This window comes from Ochotona curzoniae, unplaced genomic scaffold, assembly GCF_017591425.1.
Source record: "Ochotona curzoniae isolate NIBS_2020 unplaced genomic scaffold, NIBS_Ocur_1.0 contig_4792, whole genome shotgun sequence".
Taxonomy (NCBI): domain Eukaryota; kingdom Metazoa; phylum Chordata; class Mammalia; order Lagomorpha; family Ochotonidae; genus Ochotona; species Ochotona curzoniae.
The window spans coordinates 6,920,000-6,947,217 of record NW_024466389.1 but is presented as its reverse complement, the minus strand read 5'-3'; the positions used below and the strand labels follow the sequence as shown (position 1 = coordinate 6,947,217).

General features: G+C 43.0%; 1 protein-coding gene across 3 annotated transcripts in view; it reads right to left on the bottom strand.

The window, feature by feature from the left end:
- Positions 1 to 27,218, bottom strand: part of VPS13D (vacuolar protein sorting 13 homolog D) — a 245,173-nt gene that overhangs the window by 100,820 nt on the left and 117,135 nt on the right. For all 3 annotated transcript variants that reach the window (XM_040987935.1, XM_040987936.1, XM_040987937.1), the window contains exons 52-61: positions 25,675 to 25,798; positions 24,445 to 24,680; positions 18,895 to 19,003; positions 15,483 to 15,646; positions 11,754 to 11,862; positions 9,627 to 9,806; positions 7,842 to 7,958; positions 6,217 to 6,366; positions 2,167 to 2,316; positions 1,302 to 1,398 (exon numbers count right to left, since the gene is read on the bottom strand). In XM_040987935.1, coding sequence (XP_040843869.1) covers positions 1,302 to 1,398; positions 2,167 to 2,316; positions 6,217 to 6,366; positions 7,842 to 7,958; positions 9,627 to 9,806; positions 11,754 to 11,862; positions 15,483 to 15,646; positions 18,895 to 19,003; positions 24,445 to 24,680; positions 25,675 to 25,798 — 1,436 coding nt within the window. The remainder of the gene's footprint in view (positions 1 to 1,301; positions 1,399 to 2,166; positions 2,317 to 6,216; positions 6,367 to 7,841; positions 7,959 to 9,626; positions 9,807 to 11,753; positions 11,863 to 15,482; positions 15,647 to 18,894; positions 19,004 to 24,444; positions 24,681 to 25,674; positions 25,799 to 27,218) is intronic.

The following is a 27,218-nucleotide window of genomic DNA, read 5'->3' as shown; positions in this document are numbered from 1 at the left end:
CGACCACTTGAACCAGCAGATGGAAGAGCTCTGTGCCTTTTTCTCTTCTTCCTTCTGTGAATCTGCCTTTCCAATAAAAATTTAAAAAAATTTTTTTTAAATAAAGCCAACGAGTTTGTATCTATACACATCAGAGATTCATGTTTTAAGCTATCATTTGTTCTACTTAGAAAAGAACGATGCTGCAACACAGACCTGCCTATCTATGCTGCTCAGGAAACAGGACAGCTATGGAAAGCAGAGGAGATGCTCCAATAAGAGGTTGATACGGATTTAGACAAAAGTCAAAATCTACCCTACAGTGCTGGGAAGGGAAATTCATCAGAGTAAGTTACAAGAGTATGTAAATCTTAAAAAAAAAAAAAAAAAGCACAACTACGTACAAGTAAAACATCTCCAAATTTCAAGCACCTAAGGTCCCTGGCGAGACCTAAGGTAGGACCTGGCAGGCCAGCTCTCAAGTGGCTACTGAACGTGAGCAAAGGCTGCTGTCCCAGTGCAGAGTGAAAGCTCGGCACCAAACAGCCAAGGAGTCTTATAGCCTACATTCTAAATGTGGGGCAGAACACTGTATTTCTCTTGCAATTTTGTTTTATTTTCTGAAGCCAACATTAGCAGACACATATGAAAGTTCGTATCGTTTCTTTGAGTTCAGTCTTTAGTTTAGGTTTCAAACAAGACTGAGTATTCTTCACGCCCAAGCTGTACATTCAGCTCTGACGAGCCCACCTACAAGTAGGAGCAAGGGCTGGAATGAGGAATTTAAACAGAGGCACCAAGCAAGTGACTTCCATAGCACGGCTGGAAAGGTGGGTTTCAAATAGCTTATTTTACTGCTCTCTCCAAAGAAACAGTAAAGAGAAGCCTTTACAATTCCATTAAGTATAAAGGAATCAACAATCAATTGAGTTTAGCCAGGTTTTGTTTTTGTTTTCTTCGGTGAACTAAACCAAAGAAGTCATCGAAGTGATTCTTGATTCTTGGTCCCAAATCTGTTTAATAAACAAAGGCTGGAAAGAAACTGGTTTCCTCAACAACTAACATCTAGTGTTCTGCTCCCCAAAGGATCACCAGTGGATACTGCAGGACACCCACAGACCCTCCGGAGAGCCTTAGTCCACGGCGATCAACTTAAATGACAAGTGGCACTTGCAGAGAACAGCTGAGCACAGCCTTCACCTTCTAGCTCAAGCAGACAGCAAGACAGCTTATGGGCCTGCAGGGGCCACCCTATTTTTATGGACTGGAAAATGTCGGCCATGAGACAGTGCCCAGATACAAACACAGGACATCCAACGCACCTGATTCTGCCTGATCATAGCCGAAGAAGCTGAGCAGCTTGAGCAGCAGTTTCTCCTCTATCTGCACCGTGAATCTCTGAGCCGTGACCAGCAGATGCTGCAGAGGAAGACATTCTCATTGAAAGCATGAACACAAGAGGCGACTTTCACCTGTGCCAGTAAAAAGGCCCCAGGCAAATCACAGGGGTCTCTTCTGATGTTATAATCAGACTGTCAAATTATTTCTTGCTTAACTGCAGTGTTACAAATAGCCCAAAGCCTCCAGGAGATGCTGAGTGACCTGTTAGTCAGGAGTACAGCTTCAGACACACCGTGGGGCGGAGGCTCAGCTCACGTAAAAGCAGCATGACTGGGCTGCAGATGGCAGCGCTGCCTCAGGTTTGGTCCCATCAGCAGTGGGGACCAGAGACGTGGGAAGCAACCTTTTAGCTTGCACTTGTAACAGCCAACTGGGGTATGGAGGCTGCCCCAAAGAGAACTGATCATTTTTAAACTACTTGCTTTTAGCAAACACTATGGTAAAAGGATGTCTGTCCCGAGGCCAGACTCCACATTGTCCTTTTCTAACATCTTTGGACTAACCTAGAAGATGCTATACTCTCCTGCAGAGATGTTATGCTGATGAATGAAGGCTAGCTTGCTGGACTTAGGACTGTTGAATCATCGCCTGCGAGCTCACTAAAAGCATAACTGAGAGTAGAAGGTGCCAAGGGAAGGAGTTCCCATAAACCTCCTTGAATAACTTAGTAAGTTGCATGTGGCTTAATACCCTGTAACCATCTCCATCTACACCCAGAACTGTTGCTCAGAGAATCAGCTACAAGAGAAGAAATCCACTTGTGTCATGCCACAGGCCCAAGCCCACCTTGTAGATGTTAGTCAGCGTGCTCCTACTGGGGAACTTGACCGCGTTGACTTGCACTGCGGGGCCGCTCTCAATGACCTCATTTTCGTTGCTCAGGGGAGTCACATACAGCATGAAGGGCTGAGTGGTACCAATGAGCTGATTGTCCACCTAGGACAGAACAAGGTAGTAAAATGGACTCAGTTCTCATTTTACCTTCGGGAGTGCCTGTAAAAAAACACCACTGCCACTTTACTCAATTTCAAGAGCACATGGCAACACAAAACTGCAGGGAAGAGCAGCAATAGTACCAACAGAAGCCATCCTGGAGCAGGGAGTTTCACTAGCAGAGCAGGGCTGTTTTCTAACCACAAAACAGTAAGTACTGTGTCTGTGAACTGGTTTGGCATAGCCATTCCAAAACATACATCATGCTTTACTTGGTACATGTAATTTTCATTTGCCAATTGACAAATGAATGAATGGAAATGGGCATTAAGCCTAGAGTTAAGATACCCATATCCAACATTTGTGCACTCGGGTTTAGCAGCTAGGGACCTGCCATGGCAAGTCTTGGGAAGCAGCTCAAAGAATTTCTCTTCTGCACCTGCTTGGAAGACCTGGAATGAGTTCTCAGGTCCTGGCTCTGGCCTCAGCCCAGCCTTGGTCTTTCTGGACATTTGGGAGTAAAACAGTGGACAGCAGCTCTCTTTTCCTCCCTCTTTCCCTCTCGCAAGTAAAAATTTTTAAAGTATTAATGAATTCAACATTTTTTTAAAAGATTTATTTATTTTATTTGGAAAGGCAGATGTACAGAGAGGAGAAGAGACAGACAGGAATATCTTCCATCCGATGGTTCACTTCCCAAGTGACCACAACAGCAGGTACTGCGCTGATCTGAAGCCAGGAGCCAGGAACTTCTTTCTGGGTCTCCCACACGGGTGCAGGGACCCAGGCTTTGGGCTGTCCTCGACTGCTTTTCTCAGGACACAAGCAGGGAGTGGGATGGGAAGTGGAACTGCTGGGATTAGAACCGGCGCCCATATGGGATCCCGGCACGTGCAAGGCAAGGATCTTAAGTGCTACACTATCATGCCAGACCCATGAATTTAAATTTGAACAAACTTAGCAGAATATTATATGCTGAGTAATACACTAGTCCCCTCATATGCACTAGCTCATCAGGCGCAGACAACCCGTGATACCTGCTCTTGAACTCAGAGCTCTGCTGCAATCCTGATCACAGCCAAATGTGTACTAGCCTCACTGCACAGATGAGAAAGCGGAGGAGTGAAGTCCTGGCTTAAGGTCATACAGTCCGTCAGTGATAGAGCCCAGGGCTACATGACCTAAATACAGTTCTCTTAACCTTAATGTTATCAATGCTCTCTTGCTCCAAGAGAGCAATTAGAAGGCAATTAGAACTAGAGAACCAGAGGTTCAGTTGGCTACCAAACGGCAAAATTCCCAATTCTAAAGTCAACTCCCTTCTCAGGAACACAAGGCTTCAGCGAGTCTGGAGCTATTCTGCTTCCCGGTGAGCAGCACAAAGCGCACTGGCTTCACACCAACGGTTAAGCAGGGGGGAGCTCTTAGCAGGAGGACGCCACCTGCACATTTCTGACTCATTTGCAAGGTCCTGAAGGTCCACAAGCGGAAGAGATGTGGGGGGCCACCTGCAGGGTACCCTGAAAGACCATCTACATGTAATCTTTGCACATCATCCTCTAACATACCCTTTACTACATTTCTAAAGACTGAGTTTTTAATCAACAAATCAACAGAAGCTTAGACAATTTAAATGAACTTGATCATATTCATACAGCTAGTAAGCAGAGGAGTTGGAATTCAAATACTGACATTTCTTGTACCAAACCCTTTGATTCTTCTGTTATATCACATGAATTTCCACGGTCATTTTATGTAGTTGGAACTGACTTTCATTTTGCCTGGCTCTCCAAGTGCAGGCCTAAGAACAGGAGACTTATCCTTCTTTGCACTCTTGTTTCCTACAGTACCTTGCAAAGTGATTTTTTAACACACAAACGGACGCTGGTGCTGTGGTATAGCTAATGATGTCACCATTTACAACACCAGCAACCCATATCAAAGTGCTAGTTTGAGACCAGACTGCTCTGTTTTCCACCCAGTTCCCTGCTAATATGCCTAAGAAGGCAGTGGATGATGGCACACAAGTCCTGCCACTCATGTGGGAGACCAGGATAGAGGCTCTAGTTTCTGGCTGCAGCCTGACTCAGACAGAACTGTTGCAGCCACTTGGTAAGTAAACCTGAGGATGGGAGATCCTGTCGCTCTGTTTTAAATAAATAAATAAATAAGTCTTAAAAATACTTACAAAATCAAGCCATACCCTTTATACTCTTCAGTAGCTTCTTTCTCTCAGGATGAAAACCAAACTTCTTGAGACATTGCCAAGGTTTGCCCAAAACATAAAGTCCCAAATCTCCCTGCTTCATCACACACCATTCCTCTTCAAGTTTGCTACAGTCTACACAGGTACAACCCCGCTGTTTCTCAAATGTGGTCAAGTCCCTCTTTCTTCAGGGTCTTTGAATTTCCCTGGGATGGCATTCCTTCTCTATGGTTTGCTCTTTGTCTACCTCCTAGTTTCAGCACAGATCTCACTACCTCAAGAGGATCTTCCCAGGTTACTCTGTTACAATGTCCTTCTTTTTATTCCTCAGATCCCCTCTGTAGGGTCAAAAATGTAGAACAAAAAGGTGTTAACTTTGGATCTTTCTACAAACAAATGATTTATGATTAGCCTAAATTAACTGCCACTTGTCATGTGAGATATAAACTTCCTCTGAGGAGAAGTCTGGGGTTGAGTGTCTGGATGGTGCCATCTGGTCCAGGGAGGGAAGATGGCAGCCTGTGTGCAGGCATAGCAGGAACGCAGGCTGTTCATTGGGAAACAAGAATCAGAGACTGGGCTTGGGTCCTGCTTGGGCAAGGAACAAGCTTCCAGCACACAACTGTTGCGGCAGAGGTTAGAAAGGAGAACAGTCCAAATCATGCTACCAAGAGATACAGAAGTTGTTCCAAGAGCAAGATAACATAACTTGGCCAAGAACCAAAGTCAACTTTCTCAAACACGTGAAAGGCTTGTATTAATCCAAGGAGTATTCATTCAAGAAAACAAGCTGAGACTCCTTAAGAACAATGCACTGTGTGGCAGCTTAAATTGTCCTACAACCACCATCCCCAACTCAGCACCCTGCAGCCTGGAACAGCCCAGCAATCACGGCGACAAACCAGCAGCCTCACAGTCACTCCAGACAATGCCTGCCCCAAGCCAGCCACATCCCCGAGGACTGTCATCGTTCACTTGGCTTTCCTGGCTCCTCTCTCACTCTTGATGTCAGCCACCTGCCTCTCCTCCCTCCTCCCTCTTGAGCACACCAACCTATTAAGAACTTCTTATGAACTACCTTCTCATTGCACTGATTTGCCTGTGCTACTTAGGGTTCATAATGCTTTTTCAAAAAATTCTTAAAATGACACATGAACTCACTGCTTTGAGGCCATTCTTTTTTCTAATACAGCATTTACTGCTCTAAGTTTCTTTCTCATGCTATTCTGGTCATATTCCACAAATTCTGAGACATTGTGTTTTCATCTCCATTCAGCTAAAAATGTTTCCTAACTTCTGTTTGGATTCCTTTGAGCCTATGTGTTACTTAGCAGTGTACTAGTTTTCAAAAATCTGGAGGATTTTCCGAAAGATCTTTCTGCTATTTCTACATTAATCCCACTGGCATCAGAAAACACACCTGATGTGTCCTGAACTAGGGGACTTGCTGAAAATTATTTTTATGGCCCAGGATTTGTTCAGTCGGCTCTGGTGCTCCACAGTGCTACTTCAGGCCAGCATAAATTTGATGACTTTCTGCTTGTCTTATCAAATTAATGAAAAACAACTACTCCTTCAAATGATTTGCTTTGAAGTCTCCAACAAGGTACTTCCTACAAAACACTGATGTTTTCAGAACACTAAACATCTGCCCTTGGTGGATTATTAGAGTTGAACAACTCTGAACTTTCTCTTACCTGTACATCCTGTACGCTGAGTTCCAGCATGTGACTCGTTGCCAGCTGTGTATAATGCACATTGATTCCCGTAAGACTTGCAAAAACCAGTTCCTCTGGGACTTTATTAATTAAGGATAACCCAATACCACCTTCTAGCCTCACAAGCACCTGGAAGGAAAGCAAAATATGGCAATATTGATTGTTTAAAATGTAGCTCACAGGGCTAACGTAACAGCTCAGCTGGCTAATCCTCCACCTTCAAGCTTTGGCACTTTCTATGGGCATCAGTTCGTGTCCCAGCTGCTCTACTTCCCATCCAGCTCCCTGTTTTATGACCTGGGAAAGACAGTAGTAGAGGATGGTCTGGGAAAGCCTTGGAACCCTGCACCCACATGGGAATCCTGGGGGAGGCTCCTAGCCGCTGGCTTCAGAACAGCTCAGCTCTGGCCACTGTGGCATTTAGGGAGTGAACCAGCAGAGGAAAGATTTTTCTCTCTCCTCTCTGAATCTACCTTTTTAATAAAAATAAATACATCTTTAAAAACAAAGGGTAGTTCACATTAAGGAGAGCAGAAATAAATGGCATGAAATCCCTCCTCTTCTCCGCTCAGCAGATGACTACTGAGCCCAGCCCATCAGCTCCCTTGGATGACGCATGGGCTGTCATCCCACTAGCGGGTCACCCCCTCCACATCTACTCTCCATTCCACCAGGGACTCCAGAGAGACATCATCAAATCCCTATCTGACCCCTGGAACATTTTGCATTTCCGTTATAGGAATGAGACTATTTGAAATATTTCTCTGTATTTGGGATTCAAGCTGCTAATTGGTTACTTACTGTACATTTTTAACATCCAACAGTGCTTTACACACAGACATTTATTTTTAAGAAATCACTAACTAAGGGCCTGACGCAGTAGCCTAGCGGCTAGCGTCCTCACCTTTCATGGGATCCCATATGGCTGCCAGTTCTACACTTGATTTTAGCCAATAGGCCAAGAAGCGATGGTCGCCAGATCTAATCCCAGCAGCCCTGCTTCCCATCTAGCTCCCTGCTTATGACCTGGGAAAGGAGTCAGGACGTCCCAAGGCCTTGGGACTCTGCACCTGCATGGCAGACCCAGGAGAGTCTCCTGGCTTTGGATCAGCTCAGACACTTGGGGAGTGAACCAGTGGATGGATGATCTTTCTGTCTCTCCTTCTCTATTTGTCTTTATAAAAATAAATAAATCTCAAGCAAAAAATATCACTAAATAAATATCAGATAAGTATGCTTTTCCAGGTTCATCTCATCTTCCTTTTCAAACTTTCTATCTTCTTCCCAGTGTTCAAACATGACAGTGCAAAAATAAAACAAATAATCTACTTAACCTTTACCTTAAAACTATTGAAATTTAGACAGATTTGCAGGGTTTACTGTCATCTTACTGTAGCAACATTTGCTATAGTCTGATGTCACAAAAACTTCACTGCCATTTACATAATACATTCACACATTTATGTTGTGGTAACAGTATACAGAGATAGAATCATATTCTCACACAGGAGAGAAACAAAACATCTAAACAGAACACCACAGGGCAAAACCTAAATAAGCTGGTGATCAAAAAAAGAAAAACAAAATTTGCATATGGAACTTACTTCCAATTCTTGGTCTGTTTCTGGATTCCTTAATTTCTGCAGTTCTTGCTCTGTAACGGGAAGCTCATCCACCTCATACGATGAGCGGTCATTTTTCCGCTGGCAGAAATCGGTTATCTGAAGTCAATCAAGCACCACATAATGAGGGCTCACACTTGCAGAGGGAAGCCCATTGTAACCCATGTTCATTATGTAGATTAAAAGTCACTTTATGCTCAAGAACCCCAACAATGTGAAGGTAACATTTATGCAATAATGATGCAAACTTGACTTGAAGGTCTCATGACAAACTGAAGCCACAAATCCTGTGCAACTTACATGACAGTCAGGCATGTGTAGGTGGTCAGATTTACAGCTCAAGCTAAAAGAGATGCACCCAAGGTTCCCGCACTTGTTTTTCCCTTAAGAGAAGACTGTTTTTCAAGTGGTACTGTGGTTTACGAGATCCTGCTTTGGAGAGTTCATCATTATATCCCAACACCTTTGTGTCCTTGGTTCTCTGACTGCACTGCGAGCTGATAAATCCACAGCTCCACAGGTCTTTCCCAGGAGCTTTGGACACACACTTACGACTTCCAGACATCTCCCCTTAACTCAAAGCCTATAATGTAACTCCTCACTTCCCCCATCTGCTCTGTGTTCACATCTGAGTGATTTGAATTACCCTGCTTCCAGCTGCCTAAATCAGAATCCTGGAGGCCACCGCCTGACTCCATTCTCTCCCTCATCCAACATTCCGTCAGCTATGAAACTAACTGGCTACTCCCAAGTAAGCATTCATCTCCATTTCTTTCTGTCCATCCTCCCCTGCCCCATCCTTAAGGGCAGCTCTCATCATCAGCTCTCAGCTTCATTAGTGGAAGAGCCTTTTGACATGTTTCTGACTCTAACCCTACCTCTTCAATTCCCTACACCACAGCCAGGGTGATCATCTGAAACGAGAGATCTGATCATGCCATTCCCTGACGCCTAACTGACGAGGAAAAAGCACAAGAATCTTTAGTCTGTCCTGCAGATGCACAATGCTTGGGCCACCGATTCTACCTCCAGTCTTGCTTGTCATTATGCTCTCTTTGTCAGATAGGCCCAGGACCACTGTTACCTGTGGATCTTCACTAAACAACTTCCCCAGTGCTATGAAATTTATTTATTATTTTCATTATTTACTGTTGGTCTATGATTCCAAGAATGTAAACTCCAGGAAGGCAGGAAATACCAGGATTGGTCATTGGTATAAATTATGCTCAGTACCCAGAACCAAGCCTGGTTCTAACAAGGGCTCAGTAACTAAGGGATGAACACATTCGATTCCTTTAACTTTTCCTCTAGACCTGGGTAACTTCCTTCAACTATGTCTCAGCCGAAGTATTACATCGCCTAGAAAGCTTCCACAATCCCCTTATCAAGGCACACAAATCCTTCGCAAATTCTGCACTCTTACTCTCAGACATTTCAATTGTCTGTTTAAAGAGCTCACATCTACTTGTTATTTCTGCTATTGACAATATCAATCATTGACATTAATATTAGCATGACTAATAACATCAATAGCATGCATTTTTAGAATTACCTTCTTACATTCCACTTTGCATACACTTTTTACTTAACATTGTACTTCTACTTTTTGAAAGGACTTAGCCGAGTAGATGCTATCCCCAATTTACAGATGAGCACACCACATTCTCACACCTGGCCTACACATGTTCAGCAAACATTTTGTGAGCAACTAGCCTTCGAGGAGGTCCTATTGAGTATCACATATCAATACTTATCATGAATTATCACCTGCAGTGCTCTGGTTGGTCCATCTGGGATGACTCTGATGGCTAACATTCCAGAACCAGGCCTCATTTTCTGGTTAATAAATTGTTGTTCAGGTGGAACTGGACCCAGAAGCTCCACAGAAGTGTCAGGACCAAGAACAACTTCAGCTCCATCAAACAGACCAGAAAGCCCTCCTTTAGCCTAAAAGACATTGGAATAAAGACATAACAAAAGATATAATACTGACTGCCAAATAATCATGCTGTTTGAAACAGGCTATTAAATTTCTCTTTTGAAGGGTCATGATCAATGTATAGCAAAGCAGTTACTATTTGTTTAACTTTGCAGACGATGAAAAATAGGGTAACTTGAGCAAGACAGAAAGTGACACTGTTAGACAATTCTATGAATAGAGCATGCCAGTTTCACTCTGCCTCAAAACAAACCATTTCTAGAAAAGCAAATCGAGCTTTATTTGAGGATTCTCATTAGTGTTAGCTGAAAAATCTGAATATAAAACAATTATTGCCAACACTGATTTATCAAAAAGCAGCACATTCTAGAGTTAAAAACTTTCCCGATGACTAGACAGACAACTCAAATATCAAAAAGCTGGTACCACTTCTGAAATGTAATATAGAACTGGGAACATCACCTGACATCCAGTTGCCTAGGTTTTAGAGAAAAGCACCTTCGTGCCACCTGCCCCACCCCTACAGGATGACGTCTATCGGGGAGCAAACACAGGACTGGGGAAGGCAACAGTGAAGATTGCCAACACCCCCTCTGCTGACTTTTAAATAAGAGGTAATGGACAGAAAACTCAGACTGGGCTTACAGGATAAGTCTCAACACAGAGAAAGCCTTTTATAACTGCTGTTCAGTTTAGAGAGAAAGTACATATTCCGCCTAATAAGGGCAGAGGGCACTGACGACAACATTCGAGTGCCTTCAGTTACTTGACTCAGCACAGCAAGACTCGAATGAGCTTATTACTCTAACCAAAACAGATTCTGCTCTGCTGAATACTATTATTACGAGTCATTCCAAAGCAGAGAAATGACAAAACAGATCCAAGAAACAACAAACACCAGCAGGAATTTTGGAGGAAGAAACTATTCCAAGAGAATAGGAATTACACGGACTTTAGTAATAAAGTAAGTCAGGGTCAGATACGGAACCCACCAGCTGCTAGTAGTCCTCTTTTGCCACTAAAAGTTTGAATTGTCTTGCTAATTGAAAATCACAAATCCATTCCAGATGTGTGCATCATATAAGTAAGCAGCCTGCCTTTGATGAGAAAAGCTCAGGGCAATATAGATAAAGAAAATCAACCTCACGCAGACACTCTGCACAGTTGTGTACAATGCCCTGCAGCACGAGCTCCTCACAGAAAAGGACGGCTGAGTTGTGCTGGGGAGCGACACGCGAGTCCCCAGCCAAGGACGGATGCTCCACCATTTGCCTTTTGAGAGTTTCAGCTTGGGGCAGACTTGCACATATCATGGTGGATGCCAATCTTCCTCAATATCTTCTTACTTACCCATCCTGGATCATGATCTCATCCCCAGGCTGATGCCACAAAGGGCACAAAATCCAAACTCACAATAATTTTCCAATTCCACTGGCTTATAAAGTACCTGGGAGCTTATTGCGGAGTAGACTGGCTGAGTTAAGGACAGAGAAACTGTCCACCATATTTATTCTGACACTTGGAGCAATAGTTGCTTATCTAGACAACACTAAGAACGCAGGAATTCACAGAACTGAGAGCACATGGAGCCCATGATTGCTCAACACCTCAGGAAACACCCCGACAAGTACTGTCCTAGTTATGCTATCACCTTGCTGGGTCTCTAACTAAATAGGCTGCAGAGGTGAGAAAACAAAATCTTATCACCCAGAGGCAACTGCACCCAAACACATTTGTTCTCCATCACCTTCAAGAATACCTCTCATGTAACCATACACAGATACACAACATAGGTTCTTTGACTTTTTTTTTCAAAAAATGAAGAAGACTATGTATTGCTCTGTAATTCATTTTCCCCTTAACAATTTATTACAATGTAGAACCGAGATGAGACATTACTTCCAAGAAGCCTCAACCACTGCTGACTGCAACTTGGCGAACTGAAAACTACTGACCTGAACAACCAGCCCATGTAACCCACAGGTCAGCTTGCCTTCCCGGAAACTCCATGTCTGCGTCGTGCTTCGCCTGCGGTCAGGCTTTCTGAGCATAAGAGGCTCATATCTGAACAAAGGGAAAGACAGTGAGTTCTGGGTGTCAACTCTTGAGGCCTGCAGAGAACACAGGAGGTTAACAGCTTTGCTCTTCCTTTCACCATCCTCCAAAGGTACTGGGCAGTTGGCTTGAACCCCAGGGCAAGAAGGCATAAGAAAAAAGTTCACAAGAAAAAAAGAATAAAATAAAACGGAAACTAACAAAGAGAGGACAAGAAGTGACAAGAGCCTAACACAATTTAATGACAGAGGCTCTCACATTCTCTTGGTGACAAATTATCGTGCACAATGGGAAGGGACAATCACTAACCATATTTCAGATCTTATTTATAAGTACTTTGTCTTTTAAGTTGCAAGGCATCTAAAGTGTTTTAGTTAAGGAAATGAGAAATTCGCTGAAAGCAAATTCCCTGATATTAAGAAGAAAGTAGGGATAACCAAATAAAGCAAATTATTCCAAATGAAAGAACTGATTGCAACCCAAATACATGTGGAAGCCTGCATTGTGGTATGGGAAGACTGCTTTGTCATTCTGTAACACATACTGTTATTCTGATTTATGCACAATACATGTTTTGTCATTTTGATTATTTTGTTTGGCTGACTGAATCAATCTGTGACACTCAAACACTTAAGGCAACAGTTGTTAAATACTTTACTGGTATTTGGCCCAGTTTCATCTCAACTATGTCCTATCCCCACATTTTAGATGTTTACCAAGGTCCTTTACGGGGAAACAAACAACTGTATGAGATAATAAATGTGTAGCACTTATGAATAATGCTGCTTCACAATAAGCTTTGTTTTCTTAAGATTTATTTCATTTATTGAAATGAAGAGTAATAGAGAGAGAGAGACCAAAATTCTTCATATGATGGTTCACTCCTCAAATGGCCACCATGGCCAGGACTGGGCCAGGCAAAGCCAGGAGACTGGAACTCCATTCCTCATTTTCCCACAAAGATGGTAGGGGCCCAACCACTCAGACCAAACTCTGCTATTTCCCAGGTACTTTAGCAGGGACCTGGATCAGAACTGGAGCACCAAAATCCCAACTTACTTGTAGACATGGCACTGGCAAAGGCAGTGGCTTAAGTCTCTGTACCAAAACATCAGTCCCAAACAAACTTTTGAAAACTTTGGCTGACAAAATACTAAACTCTGGAGGGGAAAACTTTTTTTTTTTAATCTCTGAATTCCTTGGCTCTTTGATTATAATATTTTATTATTGAATTTATTTCTTATCTCAATATGTAGTTTTTAACACTTTCCTTTACAGTATTATGTAATTTTTAAATGTGGGTAGATGCAAGTGTCATTTGATATTAACCATATAACTGACATCATTTTTGGACTATTCTTTATTATTAGTATCATACTATATGTATTTCATAAGCAACTATTGCCTATAAAAAAATACACTGTTACAAGTTTATAATGTTATTATTTTATACATGTTACATGTAACTCAAAGAATTTTATTTAAAGGCACAGTTAGAGAGGAGAGAGAGATAAATAAGTATTCCAGGGCCGAGCGCAATAGCGTAGCAGCTAAAGTCTTTGCCTTGCAAGGATCCCATATGGGCGCCGGTTATAATCCTGGCGGCCCGGCTTCCCATACAGCTCCCTGCTTGTGGCCTGGGAATGCAGTCGAAGACAGCCCAAAGCCTTGGGACCCTGCACCTGCGTGTGGGAGACCTGAAAGAGGCTCCTGGCTTCGGGTTGTCTTAGCTCCAGCCATTGCAGTGGCTTGGGGAGTGAATCATCTGACGGAAGATCTTCCACTCTGTCTTTCCTCCTTTCTGTATATCTGCCTTTCCAATAAAAATAAATCAATCTTTAAAAAAACAAACAAACTGAAGTATTCCATCAGCTGGTTCACTCCTCAGATGGCTGCAACAGCTGCAGCTGGGCCTAAACACTTGTGGCCACCTACCACTGCTCTCCCAGGTCATTAGAAGGAAGCTCGATGGCGTGGCATGGTAGCCTAGTGGATGAAGTCCTTGTCTTGCATAAACCGGGATCCGACGTGGGCACCAGTTTGTGTCCTAGCTGCTTTACTTCCCTTCCAACTCCCTGCTGGTGACCTTGGAAAGTGGTAGAGGACGGCCCAAAGCCTTGGGACTCTGCAACCACATGGGAGACATGGAGGAGGCTTCTGGCTCCTTGTTTTGGATCAGCTCAGCTCCAGCTGTTGTGGCCACTTGGGGAGTAGACCAGTGAATGAAGAATCTTTCTCTCTGTCTCTCCTTCTCTCTGTAAATGTGACCTTTCAATAAAAGTAAATAAATCTTACAAAAAAAAAAGTTGGATTAGAAGTGGAGCAACTGGAATATAAATCAGATTCCATATAAAATGCCAGCAGACAGGGGGAAACTTTATCTATTGCTGAGAAAAGGATTCAAAATGAAAAATCGGGGCCCGACGCAATGGCTCAGTGGTTAAGGTCCTCGCCTTGCACGCCTGGGATCCCATATGGGCGCTGGTTCTAATCCCGGCAGCCCCGCTTCCCTTCCAGCTTCCTGCTTGTGGCCTGGGAAAGCAGCTGAGGCCAGCCCAATGCCTTGGGACCCTGCACCTGTGTGGGAGACCCAGAAGAGCTCCTGGCTTCAGATTGGCTCAGCTCCAGCCGTTGCGGCCACCTGGGGAGTGAATCATCGGACAGAATATCTTCCTCTCTGTCTCTCCTCTCTGTATATCCACCTTTCCAATAAATAAATAAAATAAATCTTTAAAACAAACAAACACAATAAAACCAAAATGAAAAATCACACCATTTCATTTTCAAGTTGCCAACTGTTTTTCAGTACTTCTTGAGTCTCTCAGCCAGCAGATGTATACATTAGATACTTTGTGGCTTTAGCTAGGACTTTACACAGTTGGCCTTTTTTTTTTCTTTTAGATTTTTTTTTTTTTTAAGATTTATTTTATTTTTATTGGAAAGGCGGATATACAGAGAGGAGAGACAGAGAGGAAGATCTTCCATCCGATGATTCACTTCCCAAGTGACCGCAACGGCCACTGCTGCACCGATTCAAAGCCAGGAGCCAGGAGCCTCTTCCAGGTCTCCCACACAAGTGCAGGATCCCAAGGCTTTGGACTGTCCTTGACTGCTTTCCCTGGTTAGAAGCAGGGAGCTGGATGGGAAGCGGGACTGCCAGGATACGAACCGGCACCTATATGGGAACCTGGCATGTTCAAGGCAAGGACTTTAGCTGCTGGGCTACTGCACCGGGCCCACACAGCTTGCATTTTGATTCTTTGGTTCACTGTTTCTACAAACCCACAGCATTATTTTAATTAATGTTACAATACCCAGAAATTTTTTATTATTCCCTAAACTTAATTTCTTCTCTTGAAGATATTACAAAAAATATTAAACAAGAAAAAGTTCACTTTTAGGGGGTGAAAGTAGCCTGTAAGTTTGAGTGAAAGAAACATTCGTTCTGTACAGACATTAGTTATTAAACTGCTCAAAGGCCCAGGAGCCCTACCAGGACGAGGACAGGTTTCTGTCAGTTAAGAAAAACACACAAAATCTTACAAGGTTTACAAACTAGCTTTCTGATGTCTTTTGCTTTGGTTCTGAATCTGAAAGCGCTGAGCTGAAATCAAGTGGCCTGGACTTACCTGTTGTCAGTCACTGCGGCGAGGCCGGCGATGTCCAGGATGGCGGCGGCCTCGGTGGAGCGCGTGGCCGAGGGCTTGTTAGGGTTATGAGGAACTGAAGAGCCCTCGTGGGCCAGCATTCCAGTGCTTGTCATCCTCCACAGCTGGGAACGCTTCCCTGGCTCCTGTCGGGCAGACACGTACAAAGAAAGAGCCAATGACATACGGCCACAGCCAGCTCCTCACGCCAAGAGCTTCTTCCAGGGGCTACTTCCTCCCAGGCAGCAACTGCCCTGCAGACACTTGCCACGGCAGACAAATGCCTCATTCAGAGTTTCCTTACTGTCAATCTCTAATTGCAATATTGGTAAAATATGCTACACTCTTAAACCAAACAACCACAAATTACAAATAACAAATTTTTAAAGTTTTTTTCTTTCTATACACTTTACATTTTTTTTTTTTAAGGAGAACAAATGACTGGGCAATATCCTAGGCCAACCACTCTACCGGGAGTACTGTTCCAGACGGGGACTCCTAGCTTAAAGAAAGATCCAATGGTATAAAGGACACACGATATTCTTCAAACTGACATCTGATTATCTTCATAGCTCACAGACAATCAGAACTTACCAAAGGTCTTTTTTCCTCTCCTTAATGTCTACAAAGGAGATATACTACATTATGATCTCCAACCAAGACAGTTGGTTATACTCATATGTTCATTAACTGTATTCAAAGGTTATACTAAGTTGATTGCTGTTAACCAAATATATTTTCTTCTCAAGAATACTCAACTCCACCAAGTCAATCACCAAATGGCATAAATTTCAACATATACAATAATAATAACAAAACATTCACTACATACCGTCTCAGTCATGACAGGTCACCTAAGTTTAACAACACCTGTTACAATTCTGACTCAGCAACACCTGCACTCTAGCTAGACCTGTCAGCCCTACATACACTCGACAGGCAGGCGATCGTCAGATGCAGCAGCCAGTTGTGGGTCCGACACACTCATTCATATGCTGCTCTCCTGCTGGAAAGACAGACTTCTTGCATTCTACACAGTACGTAACATGAATGTTAGAGTCACACTGTCAGGGCCTGAGACCCAGCAGCACCATTTACGAGCCGAGTTAACGTTGGACAAATTAATCTCTTCACAGCTTCCTGATCAATCAGAGAGGAAAATCAAGCTACCTCTTACAGATGTTCATAAGTATGACAAATCCACAGGCCTAGCACATGGGTACAGCTTCAATAAATGCTTGCTGTCAGTATCCTACAATCCTTTTCATCGCAAGTTACATACATTTTAATTGATTTCCCTAATAAACTTTGAAGGTGAGTAGAAAAATGAAGTTCACAGAAGAATCGGAAATGAAATATGAGGTTTCTTTATGTGACAATGCCAGGACTTGAAGTCAATATCATGACCTTTCTTCTGTGTGTCTGCAGAGAGAAGCCATGGACTTTTTGGCTCCCTCTCGGTCCCCACATGAGGGCCCAGCTATCCAGAACACCAAACTGAAACGGAAAAGCATCTTCATCACCCTGCAGATGCTACAGATGAGGGAGCAAAGCCCAGAGGCCCCAGGAGGACCACTTCTGCCAGGACTGCTCCACTGCTTGCCCATTTGCACAGACTCATCATAAGTTGGAAACTCAAAATTTCTTCTTAAAAATCTGAGATGTGGGCCTGGCATGATGGCCTAGGAGCTTAACTCGCCTTGCATGCAACAGGATCCTATATGGTTGCTGGTTCATGTCCTGGTGGGCCCTGCTTCCCATTCCAGGATTGGCTGCATGCTTGTGGCCTGGGAAGGAAGTGGAGGACAGCCCAAAGCCTTGGGACACCACACCCACGTGGGAGACCTGGAGGAGGCTCAAGGTCCCTGTCTCCTGGCTTTGGATGGGCTCAGCTCCGATCATTATGACCACTTGGGAAGTGCATCAATGGATGGAGAATCTTCCTCTCTGTATATCTGACTTTTCACATTTAAAATAAAATAAAACGTAAAAAAAAAAAAAAAAAAGAAAGCACCTGATATGCACCATTTTCCCTTTCAATGTTCTTCTGTACCTAACTATCAAATCCTAAAAGTTTAGACAGACGTAGGCGGGCAGAAATCCAGGGAGCTTATGTGTATGGCCCACTGTGATTGTACCAAAAACAGCTGAAATCTATACATTTTTAATGAGTAATTTAATGGTATGTAAATTATATATCAATAGTCATTAAAATACATAATTAAATTGCAAAGCACATGTTTTAAAGATACATTTGATGTGCAACATTTGAAATAATTTGAATAAACTTTTTCCTAACCAACTAAAATCTGTCAAGAGCAAAATGAGCGCCAAGCCAAGTGGAAGGGCAACAAATGACAACAGTGCTACCTGCAATGCCACCGGAGGTGGCAAATGGAAACTCAGAATTCTTTCTGATTCGGCTATAAAAATTACACAACATCTTTAGAAATATATCCCTGAGGTGAAAGCGTTTCAAAGAGCTACACTGGTGGTCTCTCTCCATTTCCAGTGGCTTCTGTACCTCCAGGCTCCCAACCACACGACTCTTAGTTTCAGCTAAAACTAGTCTTTTGGGCAAAGCTGACTGCTTTTCTCTCCACAAATTAGATCTACTACCAAGAATAAATTAACTAGAGAAGAATGTTAAAATGACCTTTCTGGGTTTATTTGTTTGTTTGTTTTTCTCTTTTCATAGTGATTGACAATTCTGCGGTCAGCATACAAAAGAACATTTTTAACAGTCTGATTTTATTTTCTAATTCATTTATGGAACAACAGAAGAATAAAAGAAAAGAGAAATCAAATGCAAGGGTTAGGTTCTCCAAAAAGAGAACTGACCACAAGGAAGACTCAGAACTCCTTGAAGCATGGGCCATGGGCTGGGGAACACTGGAGTGGAGGCACTGACTCCCGAGTTTTGTGCCTTGAGCTTCTTCTCTTAAGTCTCACATTCCTCATGTAGAAACCAAAAACTTTAGACTGGACAACCCTGCGTCTCTTGCAGTGCTGAAAATCATTTATTCTAGGCCTCAGTGCAATGGCTCAAATACCTAATTCTCCCCTTGCAAGCACCGGATTCCGTGATTGCAGGCACCAGTTCAGGTCCCAGCAGCTCTACTTCCCATTCAGCTCCCTGTTGTGGCCTGCAAAGCACTCGAGGACAGCCCAAAGCCTTGGGACCCTGCACCCACTTGGGAGACCTGGAAGAAGCTCCTGACGCCTGGCTTCAGATGGGCTCAATTCTGGCCACGGTGGTCATTTGGGGAGTGAACTAGTGGATAGAAAATCTTTCCGTCTTTCCTTCTCTCTGTAAATCTGCCTTTCTAATAAAAATAATTAAATCTTTTTTAAAAATTACTGATTTTGAACTCTTATCTCTAAGCTCTCTTACCTTCTTCTTTAAAATAACTCTTTGTGTTTTTGGTGAGACATCCAATACGAGCTCTGCACAGGTGATGACTTTGTTGGAAGCCACAGGCCTTCCGGTTCCCTCCTGCAAACTAGAATCAACACAGAAAAATTACACACATACACACATAGCTGCATATGCATTCACACTCACCTGTGTTGTCAGGCATTCGTAAAGCACATGCCTAGAAGCTGTACCAAACACAACAAAATTAGACTGGTGCTGTGGGATGTAGGCTAAGCTGCTATCTGCGATGCCAGCTTCCCTTGTGAGTACTAGTTTGAGCCGTGGCTGGCCCACTTCTGATCCACCTTCCTGCAACTATGCCTGAGAAGGCAGCCCAAGTAGTGGGACCCCTGTTACCCACTGAGAATGAGATGGAGTTCCAAGCTCGTGGCTATGCCTGGCTCAGCCCCAGCTGTTGCAGCCATTTAGTGAGAGAACTGGTAGACAGAAGATGTCTTTGTCTTGGGCCCAGTATGATAGCCTAGCAGCTGAATCCTCACCTTCCAAGGACCGGGATAACATTTGGGTGCCAGTTCATGTCCTGGCTGCTATACTTTATTTCCAGCTCCATGCTTCTCCAGCCAGTGGTCTGGAAAGGCAGTAGAGGATGGCCCAAAGCCTTGGGACCCTATACCCATATAGGAGACCCGGAAGAAGCTACAAATTGGCTCAGCTCTGGCCATGGCAGCCATTGTGGGAGTGAACCAATGGACAGAGGATCTTTTTCTCTGTAAATCTGACTTTCCAATAAAAGCAATCAATATATATATATATTTTAAAAAGATGTCTGTCTCTTCCTTTATCTATAATTTCAGTTTTTCAGGTAAATAAATATTTTTTAAAAAGACAAAAATGCTGAAGCATATAAGAAAAATCCCGACTGGAGTAGCACAAAGATGTTTTTCCCTCTGGAGAGTAAAAACTTTGATTTGTCAGGAAAAATACTGACATTTTTCTTCCAATAATTTTAGTGGCTGAAAATCTAGACATAAACAGATGACCACATATCTTAAAAGTCCAAAAAAATGAAGAAGGCAAAAAAGTTTAAAAACAAGTCAAACATCCAAGGAACCAAGAGTTGGCGCTCTTCTGCCAGGTGAAGATCTGCAGCACTGCATTCCCAGTCCATGTCTGGCATCCTCGGACAAGGCCTCAAAGAGGCCAGGAGCTCCTCCCTGCCAGGCAGGGACACTGCGTCCCCCAGTGGCTCTAGGGACTGCAGGAGCCCAGCTACCCTCCAGGAAATCTGTAAGAGGCCTCAGTGTCAGCATCCTCAAAAAAGGAACCAGCAAATCAGTAAATAAATGCATTCAGAGGTAAGAACAAGACTTATTGACACAAAATGGTCAAATGATCAAAGAAAATGTATGAACTAGGATTTATCCAGATGAGCAACAACTCAAAGAGAAAATATTTACAAATCAACTATGTTAAGCCAACAGTATCAGAAATAAATTTACAATTTCACAACTACAAAGGCAAATACACAATCTTAAAATGTGTCAAGAACCTTGACATAACTCACACCCTAGGGGGTGGGTATAACAAACATCAGCAGACAAATAACAAACCAAGGAAGACACAAGAAAATGGAAGCCAATGATCACAGAATTGCCAGCGAGCCGAAAAATTCCATTTCTGGGTATTAGAACCTGAGAAGTTCCATCTGTGGGTATTAGAAACAAACATGCAAACAAATACATGCCTACAAGAGCATTCCTCGCAATAGCCAAAAAGGCAGAAATGATCCAAAGGCCCATCCCAAGATGGAGGCATAAACATAACTGAAAATCAGGTATAAAAATGACAGCATGCCTCTTAAAAAACGAATAAAGCACTTGTATCTTATCATGCTTATCCACATTAACCTGAAAACTTATGAGAAATAAGTAAAGCCACACACAACAAGTCACTTTACACTCCTATTGTCCCATTTACATTAAATACGTGGAACAAATGAACCCACAAAGCCTGAAAGCAAACCGGTGGCTGTTGAAGTCTGCTGAGAAGCCAACTGCTTGAAAGGTTTCAGAAATAGGTAGACATGATGGGTGCAAAATATAAAGATATAAACTGCCAGTTTGAAACAGTAAAATTTACATGAATTTCAGTTTAACAAAAGAAGCAAAAGGGGCCCAGCACAATGGCTCAATGACTAAATTCTACCTTCTAAGCACTGACACCCAATGTTGACACTGGTTCGTATTCCAGCTGTTCTATTTGCTATCCAGCTCCCTGCCTGTGGCCTGGGAAAGCAGTGGAGCATGGCCCAAAGTCTTGGGATCCTGCACCCGTGTGGGAAACCCAGAAGTTACTGGCTTCAAATCAGCTCAGCTCTGGCCATTGCAGCCATTTGGGGAATGAGCCAATGTATGAAAGCTCAATCCTTCTCTGTCTCTCCTTCTCTCCATAAATCTATCTGCTTTTCCAATAAAAACAAATAAATCATTTTAAAAATACACAAAAAGGCAGCACAGGAAAAGACCAGTTGGTGGGTAAAGTTGCTGCCTATGTTAGCCTCCCATATGGGCGCTGGGTTCGAGTCCCACCTGTTCCACTTCAGGTCCAGTCCTCTGTTAATGGCCTGGAAAAAGCAGCAGAAATTGCCCCAAGTGTCTGAGCCCCTTGTTACTCATGTTAGAGCCCTCAAAGTCTCTGGCTCCTGTCTTGGGCCTGCTCAAGTTCTGGCAACTGTAGCCATCAGGGGAGTGAATTTGCATTGGAAGATCTCTTCCGCTGTCTCCGCCTTTTTCTCTCTGGTTTTGGCTTTTAAAAAATCTTTTTAACTGGATTTCTTTACCATCATTAGCTCTCTTTTAACATGCAAAGACAATGAACCCAATACATTGAAGGAACAGTTGGCCTCTTAGGGACTTGCTTCCTGCTGCTCAGTCCTCTAAACTCTTCATCCTCTACCTGTATCCTTACCTTAAAGAGCTTCGTAACTTTACTGGAATTTATATAACACAAGAAAAAACAAATGATGAACAAACAGATTTAAAGCTGGCTTTTTCCCATATCAGGAACGCTGGGATGGTTGGGAGGCTGGGTATGGCTTCTCCCCTTATCTCTCCTCTCCCCCAGATACAGGAAGGAAAAAAGAGAATATCAAAACAATGGCCTCACCCACATTTCTCTAGCCCTTGACTCTTCACACCCTAATCAAATATGTAAAAATTATGAAAAATAAAATTTATACAATTAAAAAATTAAAATAAAACTGGCTTATTCTTTCTTTTTTAAATATTTATTTCTATTGAAAAGTCAGATATACAGAGAGGAGGAGAGACAGAAAAGAAGATCTTTCGGCCACTGATTCACTCCCTAAGTGGCTGGAAAAGACAGAGCTAAGCCAATCCAAAGCCAGGAGCCAGGAGCTTCTTATGGGCCTCCCATTCAGGTGCATGATCCCAAGGCTTTGGGCCATTCTAGACTCCTTTCCCAGGCCACAAGCAGGGAGCTGGATGGGAAGTGGGACTGCCAGGATTAAGATAAGTGCCCATATGGGATCCTGGCTTGTGCAAGGTCAGGATGTTTGCCACAAGGCTACTGCCCTGGAGCCAGCTTTTTCTTTCTTAAAGATTTATTTTTATTTTTATTGGAAAGGCAGATTTACAGAAAGAAAGAGAGTCAGAGAGATTTTTCCATTCGCTGGTTCACTGCTCAAGTGGCCAAATGGCTGGAGCTGAGCCAAACTGTAGCTTCTTCTGGGCCGCCCACACAGGTACAGGGTCACAAGGCTTTGGCTCATTCTCTGCTGCTTTTCCAGACCACAGGCAGGGAGTTAGGAGGAAAGTGAAGATCTGGGACACGAACCATATGGGTTCCCAACATGTGCAAGGCAAGAATTTTAGCCACTGAACCATCATGCTGGGTTCAAAACTGGCCTTCTAGGCACTAAGCCTTTAGTATGTTATTCTCCTAAGTGCCATAATCTTCAAAAAACAAACAACAAACAAGTATTACTGGCTCAGTTACAACAAGACAAACATCCCCACACCTCATTACAAAAGGCATCTGCTACATACAAAGGAAACAGTGACACTTATCTGTGAATCAATTCACAACTGGGGAAAGCAAAGGTCATCTATGGGCCCAGGCATGGGTAACAATTCCATTCATGCACAAAACTATGGATCGGCCCACCATGATAGCCTAGTAGCTAAACCCTCACTCTTGCATGTGTCGGGACCCCATATGGGCATATGGGTGCCAATTCATGCCCTTGCTGCTCCACCTGCCATCCAGCTCTCTGCTTGCAGCCTGGGAAAGCAGTACAGGACAGACCAAAGCCTTGGGACCCTGCACCCACATGGGAGACCCAGAAGAAACTCCTGTTCCTGGCTTTGGATAACCGAGCTCTGACCATTGCTGCCACTTGGGGAGTGAATCAGCAGATGGAAGATCTTGCTCTCTGTAAATCTAACTTTCTAATAAAATATATCTTTAAAACAAAAACTACTCAGGGTATTCTGAGAAAGAATATGACTTTAAATGCCTTGTTCATCAGCTGATATGTACTTTAATACTAAATATTCATAATTTGTCCATATTTTTAAGATAAACTTTAAAATTGACCCTGTAACTGTAGCTGGAAAAAAAAAAAACAGTTAAGCTATTTGAATGTTGGTGGATGATCATTTTTAAAAGTCTAGTGTTTTGACTCTTACGGTGAAGTTAAAATAGTCTTCACTTGAGCTTTCCAAATATAACTAGCCAAACAGCAGTAAAGATGACTGGTTTATAAAATCAGACTACTAGCCTTGTCTGTAGGTGAATTTCAGTGTTTTCAAGGATGGAGGGTCAGAATGATGATGTCAGCAATTACATTAACACTGATCAGCCTCAAATGAGCAAAACAGAATATAAACTGCAAGAAGAACAGTTTAGGAACAGATAAAAAAAGAAGCACTCAAAGCAACAGGGATTTTAACATATAATAATACTTCATAGGAGGAGTCATCTAATATCAGAATGGATTACTGGGGAAAGGAGAAGTCTTCCCTCTTTGGATAAATTTTAATCTAGCTAAAGCACAAGTGTTCAGGGCCCAGCACAATGGCCTAGTGGCTAAATCCTTGCACACCCAGGATACCATATGGGCACCAGTTCGTGTCCCGGCTGTTCCACTTCCCATCCAGCTCCCTGTTTGTGGGCTGGGAAAGCAGTAGAGGGTAGCTCAAAGCTTTGGGAGCCTGTAAGCATGTGGGAGACCAGGAAGAAGCTCCTGGCTCCTGGCTTCGGATCGGTTCAGCTCCGGCCATTGTAGCCACTTGGGAAGTGAGCCAGCAAATGGAAGATATTTCTGCCTCCTTTCTGTGTAACTGCCTTTCTAATAAAGATAAATAAATCTTTAAGATGGAAACATTCTACTTAAGTGATCTTTCAAAATAGATCCTAAGTCTGGGATTTTGTGAAAAATTGAGCAACCTTTCCTCATACGTTGGTCTCCTTCAAAACTGCTAAAAACATGTCAATAATTAGAATCTTCTACTTTATAAGAACAGTAATTGAATCCAGAATTACCCAGAAAATGTGTAGGTAGCAGCAATATAAATGAAATTTTCATAAAAAAGCTGGCGATTATCCTGGAAATCATTCATGTTGCAGCTGATCTCTGAGGAACCTGCGCCTTTTACGGTGAGGGTGATAAAAGGAGGCAGCGTGGGCTCGTCCCAGGCATAATCCAACGAAGTCATAGGCTTCACCTCTGTCCGGAGCCTGGGCTCTGCCACCCCGTGCTGGGTGAACACCACTGGCACCTAGAGGCACAGGGAAGGCAGAGAGCACTTTTTCAGGATGGTGTCACTGGTCCGGAGTCGGCACCTCCTAAATTCTAGTTCCAGACCTCCCCAACCGAGTCTTCTCCAGGGAAAATTTTCAGCAAGGCTCCCCATCTTACCCCTTCAAATCTAAACTAACCATTTTACAAATCCCAAAGAGTCCAACAAAGGAGCATGGGCTAGTGTTCTCAATCAGTGACTTCAAGCAGCTTTGCCAAGCAAACGACCAAAAGGAAACAATTCTACCCTTCCAATGGCATTCGTTCCAGCTGACCCCTGCCATCTCAGACGCCCTCTGCTACACTTGAAGACAGAAAAAAAAACTGGAAGTCAGCTACTAAAAAGTCACTCCTGGGTTGATATCGGGTGGACTTTCCCCATCTTTGGGCACTGGGATGGTTGGGAGGCTGGGTACAGCTTCTCCCCTTATCTTCTCCCTCCTGCCAGGAATGGGAAGAAGAAATAGAAAGTCTGGAAACAATGGTCACATCCACTTTTCCCTAACCCTGGATCCTTCCCACTGGTTAACTATGCAAACATCATCTAAAATAATAGTAACCAAAGAGTAAAAAAAAATAAATAAAAATAAAAAGTCACCCACAGAGCAGATGATATTTTGTCATTTAAAGGTACAGCACAAGTTACTGAGCTGCACTTGAGCTTCACTTGCAGGACTTCACGCTGGTGGTAACCAAGCAGCACAACTGTCCCCACTGTCGCTAGAAAAGCTGATTCTTTTCCCAGTTTACACAAAGGGCATCACAGCAGACTCAGTTTGCGGGGATAAGAAATTGCAGGGCTGACTAGTAACCAGCAAAGCCAGCAGAAACCTCAGTGTTGGGTTGTCCAGTCATACAGAACCTATATGACAACTTCTTGCAAAGTTAAAATCAGGAAGTTTTGCATCATTATCTTAAGGGCAACACACACTTCACCCTGCCCTATGTGAAAATGACAGGCTTCCCCTTGACACCTTAGAAAAGTTGTCAATTCGGAACGGAGGAGGCAACTGATCCGTGTCACTAAATGAGATCCTATATGTGGCTCCTCTAAGAGTAATCTCCACTCGTAGGAAGAAGCATTTTCCCAACGTATCCCTGCAGAAATAGGAAACAAAGAGGCTGTGTAAAACACAGGAAACAAACCACAGGCACTTTCTTCTCTCTCACATGTCTCCCAGCCACAACACTGATGCTCAGCCCACAATGAGCTCTTTGTTCATTCCACAACTCAAAATTGACAATAAAATCACAAAGTAGTGATTTTCTAATTCCCTCAGTTCTTTAAAATTTACTGTCTTTTTTTGTAAAGCTGAGTATGCACGCACGTGCAGAGTGCATGTGTGTAATGCATGTCTATACAGACGCATCAGACAGAAACGAGTCTGTACAAAAGCATACCAGTCAACAAATGAAGAAACAAAAAGACAAAAAATTACCATTGTATAGCTAGCAATGTAATAACAGATTCTAATAATAACAATCAAATCCTTGGGTGCAAGTTTTCTGGGAAAAAAATATTCAGTCTTCAATTATTGCTCCAATAGATGGTTCCTTTCCAAGGAAGCAAAAGCAACTTTTTTATAGTACAGAAGCCTGTTGGATGCCATTGTTAGTTAAGCAGTAATCAAACTTACCACCATCAAAGAACCTGCAGGCCTCCTTCTGGGACACAATGGGATTCCTGATACCATACAGTAATATTGGTATAAAAAAAAAAGTTTGATCTAAACTTATATATGTAAGAAACTACAGTCCAAATACAGAAAGCAAGACATTCTACAAGAAACTGGCTTAAGTCTCAAAATGTTGCCAATAAAAACAAGAAAGGAAAAAATGGGACTGCTCCTCCAGATGAAACAATACCAGAAAATACATCAATCAATGAACACAACTGAGCCATCCTTATGTCTTAGAGAAGGCGACTACGACAGACGCTCCTGGATTCAGTCTAGTGTAAGGACTTACTTTAAAGCATCCAATCAATGTTAAATTTCTTCAGTTCATAAAAGCCAATAAACAGTACACGATCTCCTCAAGCAACTGGAAGTAAAATGAACTAAACAGATGGTGACAATCTCACTTCTGCAGCTATCCCAGTGGGACTGAAACACTGCTGGAACAGATACCCGGATAAGCATGCTTATGGTAGCATTAACCACGACAGCAGCAGGACAGAAGCAGCCCCGCCGCGAGTGAACACATGAATACTTGACAAGTGGTGTGTATCGGTGGCATCATTTTACCCAAGGGACTGTTTTGTGTTTTCTTTTTGTCACCCGTGCGTTGGTCACTCAGTGGTGCATTTCCTCATGGTGCTGTAATGTCGTTGTGATTGTTGTTCTAATTCATACTGGTGCTGGCCTTATTTCGCGGCTTCTCACTTATGGGAATGTATAGTGATAGAGACTACCATATCCAGATGTGGGGATACAATACAATGTGCACCCCTGTCTCCAAATCAAAGATGGAGTCCCAATGAAACTGCTGGGGGGGGGAGGAATCCCAGTCTACACAA